The sequence below is a fragment of the Apodemus sylvaticus genome, chromosome 21, assembly GCF_947179515.1.
Source record: "Apodemus sylvaticus chromosome 21, mApoSyl1.1, whole genome shotgun sequence".
Lineage (NCBI taxonomy): Eukaryota > Metazoa > Chordata > Mammalia > Rodentia > Muridae > Apodemus > Apodemus sylvaticus.
Window position 1 is genome coordinate 47,826,088 of NC_067492.1, and position 11,235 is coordinate 47,837,322.

Consider the following 11,235-nt stretch of genomic DNA (forward strand, 5'->3'; position numbering starts at 1 on the left):
TGCACCAAACATCCCTCCACATTAAAAAAAAAGTTTTTGTGATTTGGGTACTGGTGCAAGCTGTTTCACCCTCTGTAGTGATATGCATCTTAAAAACTATGAGACCTTTAGAATCCCATCCTCTGGGGCAACATCAGCTCCTTACAAGGGTAGCCAGTGCTTCGATGGGCAGCTGAAATGCCACTTTGGAGTGTCTGAATCATATTCTCCAAGTTGTCATGATGTGAGAGTGAAATTTAAGTGAGTTTGTGCCACTGGCGATGTCTACCACTTCCTGTGTTCTAGGCATGTCACACACATAATTGGTTCACAACCATTCCTTCAGGTAAAAACTGTTGTTGGTAATCTTTAGAGGAGGAAACAGAAGTAGAATAAAGTTAAGCCTCCATGAGCTGGGAAAATGCAGGGCTGGCATTTGAACCACAGAAAACCCTGCCCTCAAATCAGGGCGTGGCCTGACTCTACACTTGGCTCCATTCCTCTCCTCTCTGGCCACAGGGTCCGAGGTCTCCACATTTCCATTATTTCCTTGAATAGCTTTATGCTCTTGCTTCAAGTGCTTATTTTCTTTGAACCTCAGAATCCCACCTTTAGAATGAGGATAATACCATCAAGAGTTGTAGCAGGTCAACACTGTCGTTCCAGTGGCCAAATGGCCCTCTTTAAGTCACATGGGAAAGCCACAAGCTATCTTAGTGGCAGCTACAGGTATGTGACTGATACAGGATGTAAAGATGTGAAGAGAGAATCAAGAGCAGGCTTCTGAGTCAACTCAGCTGCCTGCTGTGTCAGCAGAACCCCTGGAAGACAGTGAGAAATCTTGGTTGTGCTGAGTGGACTCTTTTGTTACTGCAGCAAAGCCTAGTGTATCCTGACTAGTAAAGTATCGAAAAGAGTGGTTGGTCTAATTACATGCTTCTTTGCATATTGCTTATGTGATGTGTTCAGTGAGTAAGTGATATGAGAGTGATATCTTTTATGAGTGATAAAATTGCAATGGAGCGCAGAGAGTGGAACTGTTACACTGTAGAATTTATGAACTTACTGGGTATCATAGGTTCTCTTGTCTAGCCTAAAGAATGGGGGAATTTGAAAGGTAGAGACAAGAAGAAAGAATGACAAAGAGAAGGAAATTGCCAGGGTAAAGGGGCAGTGTTACACATGCATGGGAAATCTAGGTTTGCTGAACTGTAGAATAATTTAAACACTAATCTGGTAAGTAAAGTTGGAAACAATGGACCAGGACAGCATTATGAAATAGAGTGATTGCGTTGGGCAGGTAAGCAAGAGACCAGCCAGGAGGAACAGCACAGACATACACAATATGTTTCCTCATTCCCCATGCAGGGCTCCTCCCCACCACTGTCTTCTTCCCTGCCATTCCATCTGTCTAGGCTGCTCCATGGACGGAGGGGTGAACCCATCTACCACTCAGATCTTCTCATTGGCCAAGCCAGGGTCCTTCTACCCCAAACTCTATCCCCTCAAGGTCTACAGCCTCATGGTGGGCACAATCCACTAAGGGAAATGAAGAGGCCAAGGGTGAGTTACTCCTTGTCACAGGTCAGCTGATCTAAATTAGGTAAGCAATACAAATGCCATCGAAGGAAAAGCAAAGGGGAGAAAAGAACTCAGGTCCAGAAGTGGTAGTAATTGCATCCTGGTGGATGTGAGTGTTCTTACTCTACGTCACTGCGCAACAGGAGAGTGGCTTCCATTGATGGAGAGTTGGTGCATCAGGCATGTGAGAGAGATGGAGAGAGCAAGAAGAGGCATTTGAGAGACATGGAGGCGAGGAAAGGAGGGAGAGTGTGGTGGTTTGAATGCTTGGCCCAGGGAGTGGCATTATTAGGAGGTGTGGCCTTGTTGGAGGAAGTGAGTCACTCTGGGGGGGGGTGGGCTTTGAGACCCTTCTAACTCCCTGCAAGCCAGTCATCTCCTGTTTGCCTTCAGAACAAGATGCAGAACTCCTAGCTCCTCCCATACCACGCCATACCTGCTTGGACACTGCCACGCCACTGATTTGATGATAATGGACATAACCTCTGAACCTATAAGCCAGCCCAAATTAAATGTCTTTTATAAGAGTTGCCTTGGTCATGGTGTCTCTTCATAGAAGTAAAACCCTAAGACAGAGAGAGGGGAGCGGAAATATGAGAGGGGGGGATAAGAGAGGGAAAGAAGTGAGGGAGGGGGAGAGAAAAGAGGAGCAAGAGATGGATGAAGGGAAAGAAGAAAAGAGAAGGGAAGAGAAGATGATAGGGAGAGAAGAGAGAGGAAAGGGTGGTGAAGATGAAGAAAGGAGAGAGGGTGAGGAAGGAGGGAGAGAGAGTCAGAAAATAGAAAGACAGGGAAGGGGGTAGATTAAGAGAGAGGAGATAGAGAACAAGATTTTTTAAGGGCGGGCAGGTTTGCTCTGGTTTCCATGGGGTCTTAGGTCTTTTGCTTAGAGTAACTTGGGTATCAGATGTAGATATTTTTCAACCCCAGCAAAGGTGTTTTTCACCATCCCTTCCACCCACCCACCACCACTGGCCCTGAACAGAGCAGGACTAATCTGGGGCAGATGTGTCATGGTCACAACCAGGGGTGCAGTAGAAGGAGCATGGACTTGGAGGAGAAAACCCACCGAGGCTCTGGCTGACCAAAGGAAAAGGTTCAAGTTTTCCTTTAGTGAACTCCAGAGGCCATTGTAGTACTTGCCCTGTGTATATTATAGGCACTTGTGAGGTATAGATAGAAAATAATGTACAAGTGATTTGTAAAGTGTAGAATGCTTCTCAGAATTTAACTACTTTGATAATTATTTTACCCAGCTCTCTCTGTCTCTGTCTCTGTCTGTCTCTGTCTCTGTCTCTCTCCCCACCCCCAGGGGTGTTTAAATAGCACTGAAGAAAACTCAACAAAATTAAAAGTGAAACAATGTTAGGCTGGATCTTCTTTTGGCAGACCCTGGCACGGTGAAAATGCAAGTTGGGAGGTAATTGTGGGGCCCTTGCTTTAAGTTAGAGGAAGGCTCCGTCCTTAGAACTTGACCCTGGTCTAATTATATCATTTGGCTAGAGCAGCGAAGCTGGTTGGCATTCTTCCTGCGTGTCTAGTTGATTAATGTGACCAGGGACCAGGGCACTTGAATGCCACAGTTAATGGGGTTACTACAGTGCAGGATTTCGTTCTTAAGTTACCTTTGCTTGGTTGTGGACAACACCAATGAGCACACTGAAGTCTCCCAGCCTGGATTCCTTCTTTCACGCTTGTTTCCTGTATTCCCTTCCATAAGTGATATGGAGTCATTGGTTTTTACTAAAGTTGTGCACATACACATCCGAAGCAGTCAGAGAAAGACGGTCAAAAAATGACACCGGCAAAGCTTCTGCTTGTGTGGACTCTGATTTTGATCACTGCATAAAGTTTATGGGAGAGCTATGGAATTACTTTAAATGACATTATAATGCAGTAGAAGTCATGCCTTTTACACACACAGTGGCCTTGAGGTGTGAGGACGTTCTGTGCCCAGCACCCAGGTATACAGGCGCATCATTCTCTCTCCCGGAAAGTCCTCTCCAGCTCATAGTGAGCGCCCACATCCTGCCACCCGTCAATCTGACCTCTGTCCCTAGAGAATAGTTCTCCTTGTTATTATTTCATTCATAGAGAATTATAAAGTAGATATTTTTTCCTGGGATATCTTGTGCTCAGAATAATGTTTCTCCAATTAATCTGTGCCTTGTTGAACATCAGCAGCTTCTTTTGATTACTACGAAGAATTCCGCTGGATGGATGACCCAAATTGATGATTTTCTTAGAGTTAAAAGTATGGTTGTTTTCATATTCTGACCAGTAGTCACATGAAAGTCTACTTATGAATATATGCAGTCTTTGTCCTTGGGTACAAATTTAAGTGTTTATATTTGCGACAGGGTCCCTAGGTGAATTCCTGGGTTTCATTCTTGCCTCTGCCCTCCCAGTGCCAGAGCTGCACTGTCTGTCTAGCACTCTGTCTAGCCTTTTTACTTCTTTTAAATGTGCTGCTGGGGATCCCAGCTTAGCATTTCATGATTGAGAGGCAAATGCTTTATCTGCTGAGCTATCTCTCCAACCTTTGAAAGACACACATTTTACGACATAACTTTTAAAACTCCAACAATCAAAAAGCATTATAAAAAATAAAATGTATTCAGGTGAGAAAAAGCATTCTTTACAACAAATTAAAAAATGTCAGAACTAGTTACCAGACTTATCAATTTTAGGTCACAGACCCCTTTCTAGTCTAACATCTCAGATTAGGAGACGCCATCCAATGAACATCAACTTACATAAGCTATAACATTATGTTAACGAAAGGTAATGTTGCAGAGAAATAAGTCAAAACAGTAATTAAAGTTATCCTAATATTTGCCTATCAGAAGAGAGAGAGAGAGAGAGAGAGACGCTTCCTAAAGTACAACTTGGCAATTCCAGTAGGCACTAATGAAACACCTGCCCCATGCTGCTAGTGAGATGTCAATCATTACCGTCTTCCAAGAAAGCGGTTTGAGAAAACTTCCCAAGATACTTCTGCATCACACTGGACCCAATAAATCAACTTTAAAGACAATATCCTATGACTAAATTTGGAACCTCAAACTCTATGATTCCAGAATGATGAAATATTGGAAGCAAATTAAATGCTGAGCAATTGACTTAAATCAATCCAAAGAGTGGATTCTCATGCGATCAGCTACCGATTTCTAAGTAATTTCTAAAGATACAAGGAAGTGCTTACTTTTTAACGGTAGCCAAGATATTAGAATTACAACAGTATCAGCTGTTGACTACACAGCATTGAAAGTATTCATCCAAGATGCAGTGAACATATTATAAAATCAATTACACCAAGTGCCTGTTAGCTCTAAGAGTGAGGCGATTCTCTTCATTAGTTTCAATATATACATATTTTTCTATTCTCAACAATTTTCCAAGTGAGCCATGGGACCCTTTAAAGTTATGCTTTAAAAAACAAAACAAAGCAAAATCACATCTGAACTGGTAAGGTAGCAGAAAGACAGAATGGATTATCACAAGCTGTGCTCCAGGGCACAAGCATATGGTCCCTGCCCTAGTGACAAACAATACAGGATTGGATATAAACAATTTGAATAGCTATAAGTAAAGAACCATGAAGAGAATGTTCTATAATCTAATTTTCATAGCAAGAACATAATAGAATAAGTAAAATCTGATGGATATAATAACTATAAATAGTTTAAAGACTTAATTTTAAATGTGTGTATGTGTGTGTGTGTGTGTTTAGAGTCTCCAGGTAACACTGTTTACAAACCATAGATACAGAAAGTTATTTGTGAATAACATGAAAGTCAGAGGACATCACTAGAGATATCAACTTGAGGTTTATGAAGTTTGACTTAGCAACCAGTCTGGTGATAATAAGCCAGTGGGTCACATGGTTTCTACAGAAAGAAAGGAGCACATCCATGTGGGAGAAACTTTTTCTCCATCTTCTGTGGGGAGTGGAATGTGAATGTGAACACCTCCCTCGTGGATTACTAAGAAGTAAGTTCAAGAGAATGGGGTGCATTCATGGCTTACCTCAGTGGAAAATTCCTCCCAGGCCATGACAGGCTTTTGAAGTAAAAGCTCTTTCTACAAAATCCTTGGCATCCTAAGGCTTTTTGGGTGATTTATGCAAGCAAGGGCTCTATTAACTCCTGGTTACTGCTTCAGAGTCCAAAGGAAGGTCAAAATGAGCCGCAAATAACTTAGTACTCCTTCTGAAAAATTCTTATAATGATGAGGAAGAAGAACAGGGGGTTGGAGATGTTGACAACAGTATTCCCAACTTGTAAACACCGAGGATGAGAAGTCAAAGGGAAGAAACATGAGAAGACTACAGTGGCTCTTACCTGCATGTGGGAGCGTTGCGGATATTTAAATATTTTACTCTATAAAACATTTCTATAATGACGGTATCTGAGATAAACAAACCTGAATTAAAAATATGAAGAGATATCTGAGCTACAGAGATTGCTCAGTAGTTAAAGGCACCATTGCTCTTGCAGAGGACCCAGGTTCGGTTCCCAGCATCCACATGGGGTTAACAAATGACTCCACTTACAGGGGATCTGACACTCTCTTCTGGTTTCTATGGCAACTGCATGAATGTGGTGCACAGCCGTACATGTAGACAAGATACTCATATACATGTAAAACAAAAGTAAATATTTTCTTTTTTTATTAAAAATAAATCTTAATAAGGGAAAAATAAACTAAAGGGATGTTTTCTTTTTCTCCTCCTCATCCTTCTTCTTCTTCTTACTATTATTTTTATTTTTGTTATAAAACCTTTCTTAAATCCATGATGTGTGGTATTAGCTCTATCATATTTGCAGAAATTGGTCATTGTGGACACTGATACCATGCTGGTTTCTGACTAGCCACTAGAATTCCTGTTTCCCACAAGATCACTCCACTTCCTATCCCATATGTGGTACCTCCTATTGTTCCTACTATAGAGTATTTGTTGTTCCAAAGAAGTTGCTGATGTACTACAAGCTCATCACAAGGCCCACTTATTTCCAGGATGCTTTTGAAGTTGTCCCCAGCTGTGGAGGAGACTGCCAGATTAAAGGAAAACACAATAATACCCCCACCAAATGGTGATAAATTAAAGATAGGAAAGACTTTTATAGGGACACTGGCAAGAAAAAGCTATTGTTTTGCCTTTTACAAATGTGGACTTCTGATCTACCTAAGGAATATCCATTCTTCTTGAAATTTTGTGTCTTTGAACACAGACAGATAAGTGGGTTGAAAGAAATAACTACTGGGAAAAAGAGGAGGGAGGTTAGAGGTTAAAAGAGGCAGAGAAGATTATTCATTCTCTGGACAATGAAGATCAATACAGTGCTTCAAGAAGATATGCTGTGTGGCTAAGAATCATAACCGCAAGCTCTAGTCCAAGTCACAAGCCCACCCCAAAATGTAGCATTGTGCACATCTTGATACGTGTATGACATAGTAAAACCAGTGTTTGCTGGGAAACGCCTTAGTGGTGAATTGGGATCAAATCCAAGTTACAAAAGTTAGAAGTGTCTGTAGCCAACTGGCTGAGCAAGCCACTGCGTGTCTGTCCCTCACACTGTGCGCACAGGCCCAGGCTCACATCAATGGAGCCTGTGTTCATGTGTTATGGAGAATTGGATGAAGAAAGGGAGAGGGGGAAGAAAGGGCTGGCGTGGATGGATGACCTCACTTTAATAATTACCACGATGACAGACAAGAAAGGAGGCTTTACTCACTTACCATAACTTATGTAGAATTCTCAGAAAGACAAGACAATAGCACCCTTTTGAAACTCTTAGGGTAGTGCACACATGGATAATTGGAAAGGCACCCAAACAGTGGTGATGCATGCAATATTCAGGGATTATGAGGCAACAGATGTATAGTATTCAAGAAAAGGTATTATACACTGGAATAATTTTTGAAGTAGCTTTTACTTCAAGGACATACAAACAATTCCATGGATGGATGAATAAGCCTGGGAAAACTAGGAGAGGGAGTCTATTACACTCATAGGAGCAAAGGTTCACTAACACTCCAGAGGCAATGATGGAGAAAGGAACAGACACCATTATGTCTGATTGATAGCAGCCATTAGCACACCCTGCCTTCGAGCAGCCAGCAACAGTCATAAAAGTGCCTTGGTTTTCAAACCAGCATGGAAAACACACACGTGCAGTGCTGGAGAGAGTGCTCGAGTGTGGCAAGTGTAAGACTGAGCATGATGGGTAATGTGTGGTGTGTTCTGTCATTTAAAGCAGGGTCTACAGTAAGAGAGTGATGGCAGAGAGTAAGGCACTTGAAGAATAAAGAATCAATGTGTGACCCCGCCCCTCCCCCCCGAAGGTTCGTAGAGCATCATGGGAGAGCAGGTAAAAAGACTGTAAGGGACAGTGGTCAGGGAAGGCAGGAGTGAAGCCTGGGAAGGCGTGCTTCTGGACATGACAGGACCACTGACTCATGAATGCGGCCATGGTCGCCTGCACAAGAGTGCACAGGATCAGGCCAGTCAGCCCTGTATGTAGTGGCGGGGGCTCAGAAGCATCTACCACTGAGGAGCCAGGGGCAACCCATGGCTCCTGGGGAAAGGAGAGTCAGTTTTCTTTAAGGGTTTAGTCCTCAGGGGGCTGGCAACGGTCCAGTGGATGATTCACACTCATGAGTGTGCCCACAGTAGAAGGTGGACTTGGTGAGTTGTGAAGTAAAAGACAAAAAAAAAGGTGGACCTGGGGTGGGATGGGGTGGGAAGCGCCATGGGTCCTGGAGGAGTCAGGGGAGGCAAATGTGATCGGAACACACTGTGTGTAGGTGTGATCAAAGCACACTGTGTGTAGATGTGATCGGAGCACACTGTGTGTAGACGTGATCAGAGCACACTGTGTAGACGTGATCGGAGCACACTGTGTGTAGGTGTGATCGGAGCACACTGTGTGTAGATGTGATTGGAGCACACTGGGTGTAGATGTGATCAAAGCACACTGTGTGTAGATGTGATCGGAGCACCCTGTGTGTAGACGTGATCGGAACATACTGTGTGTAGATGTGATCGGAGCACACTGTGTGTTTATGTGATCAAAGCACACTGTGTGTAGATGTTATTGGAGCACACTGTGTGTAGACGTGAAATTCTCAAAGAATGAACATAAGCATAATATTGGAAAGTTCAGTGCATGGGCTTGGAAACAAAACAATCATTTAGAAACGCAGAAACCTGAAGCCAGTCTGTACAGCCTACAGTAAGAAAGGCTATATCAATAAGCTGAGCTTCCTGAAGTTTTTTCTTTAATGGTAAGCAGTAAATTACTAGGTTTTCATTAATATTAAAAATACTATCAAAGAGATCTTTATTAGTTAGAAAAAAGAGAATCTGTTAAAGAAATGTAATTTGTCATACACAGACACTGAAACAGCCGATGGGAAGCCACACCATGATTACACAGCTTTAAGCCTCCAGCATTTCACGTAGATCCACAACATTTAGTTATGACAAAGCTTTAGATGAATAAATTACTTTATACAGTAAGAGCAGGAAAGCAGATGAAATGGTATGTGCACTTCTTGAAAACAGAGCTTGTTCGTTACACTGGAGTGTCAGACAAAGAAAATAAGCAGACATTTAATGGGCATCCTTGAGTAGGGACCTTATGAAGCTGGGGATCTGTAGGAAGAGGAGTCAGGGAAACATCTGACTGCTTCTCACACTGACACTCCAAACCTCTAATGTAAGATATGAGCAGAGGGGTCCCTCTCATCCTCACACCGATTCGCTGGGAAAGCCATTCTGGCAATCAGTGCCTGTGTGCTGTATGATGTCTAGAAAGAATGTAATTCTGGGTCAGGGGACAGCTCAGTGGGTAAGGGGGCTTGCCTGATGACCTGAGTTCCAGTCCCAGGACCCACATGGAAGAAGGAAAGAGCTGATTCCCAGAAACTATCCTCTGACCACTGACTCCCAGAAACTATCTACTTTCCTGCTGTGGCTCCTGTGGTGTGCATCAGAGTTGCCCTCAAACAAACAAACAAACAAACAAACAAACACATGCATCAAGAATATACTCAGAGTGAGTGTGTTCATTCACAGGAAGTTGCTGAGTGTCGATGTGACCCCGTTTGTGCTTGCACTTAAGGACAGTCAGATGTCTGTAAACTGAGGCAACTTACCCACGCTTGTAGGTTCTGCATGGGGAACCTTCCCACTCCCACTTTCCCAGCAGCCAACTGCTGTGAATGCTCCAAGAAGGATCTCTTGAGAGATGCTGAGTTCTGTCTGAGCATCCAGTCTTTTTAGTCATTATCTGGGTCACTTCTTCCTCTTGAGATTACTAAGCCAATCCCTGGATGCTATTTTATTCCATTTGTATGTCTAATAAACAGTTTAAAATTTGTATTGTTTGGTAGAAAGCAGTAAATGGTGCGTATCTTTGTGTTATGCTCCTTTCTGCTTAATATACTTTTAAATCCCCAAATTTTGCAAGCCATTTTCTCTACATGAAGTGCCTCTCATTGAGTCGATCACGTTTTTTTATTTTTAGGACACTTGCGCAGGTGCAACTAAAAAAAGGCTTTTCTATGAAAGCGGTGGCTCTTACACAACTCAAATTTCCTTGATTTAATTAGGATGCTCAAAGAAAATGCCAGGGACTGTATCAGAAACTTAGACTTAGGGAGAAGAGTTAGAGTGATTGGAGCATCTTTGGGGGTTTGGGGGCAGTTTTCCCAAGTGTGCATGCTAGAGTGTTCCTTCAGATTCTAGAATTCTGTGGGAATTCGACCCCTTCTCTTTCCACTGGTAAAACATAAGGTTAATGGAATACACCTCTCGCTCCCTGTTCCTTGCTGGCCATATTCAGATTGCTGAGTATATCCTGGACATTCATAGTATCTTCTTTAGACGTTGCTGTTTTAGTTGAAATAGTCCAATAAAAGCCAGAAGTGATTCTGAGTATTACTGAGAGGGAGCTGCCTCCACACACACAGCGCGGGTGCCCGCTGTCTTGTCAGGTCTGCCTTTCATGCAAGGGTGATAAGAACGGGTTCTATTTTCATGTGGTCATATGTTTTTCAGGAACAAACTTGGAGGGAAAGAAGAAGTGTTTTGCTTATTTGCGATGCTGACACAGAGGCCTCTGTCCCCTCCGCACCAGAGCAGGCAGCCGCGTTACTCACCGGCAGGGCAGGATCCTGACCACATCGCTGGGCTTGTACCCTTCTATGCAGACTGCACAGTTGTCAAAATCGGACTCCGTCTCCTGCAACAGAAGAAGCAGAAGGGCCAACTTTAGCTTCCAAACTGAGCAAACACTGTCATAAGCCAAGGAGAGCTCGCCTGGGGCTGACCAGCAGCCAACCCTGCTCTGTTTCATCAATAATTCACCAGCTGCCTTAGGTTTCCTCCCTTCGCTTGTTTCCACTCGGACAGCTTTTGTGAGGAAAACAGCATGCATTCCCATGCGCTGTTCCTAAAATGCTGTAGATCTCTTTCCTCATGTTATCAGAATTATTTATAATCTACGCAGTCCTCTGGCATCTAAAGTGTATATTAAATGTAAATAAAAATAAGAGTTTTGATTTTTTTTTCTGTATGCAAACCTAAAAGTGGCACCTCATGGCTTACATATGCCATCGTGCTAGCACATTTTGCTCTCTAACTGAGCGGGGTAAGACACTGACGAA

At 43.0% G+C, this 11,235-nt stretch overlaps 1 protein-coding gene across 1 annotated transcript in view; it reads right to left on the reverse strand.

Moving 5' to 3' along the window:
- Rnf150 (ring finger protein 150) overlaps window positions 1-11,235 on the reverse strand; it is a 215,968-nt gene that overhangs the window by 61,686 nt on the left and 143,047 nt on the right. The window contains exon 4 of the mRNA XM_052166303.1: window positions 10,729-10,811. Coding sequence (XP_052022263.1) covers window positions 10,729-10,811 — 83 coding nt within the window. The remainder of the gene's footprint in view (window positions 1-10,728; window positions 10,812-11,235) is intronic.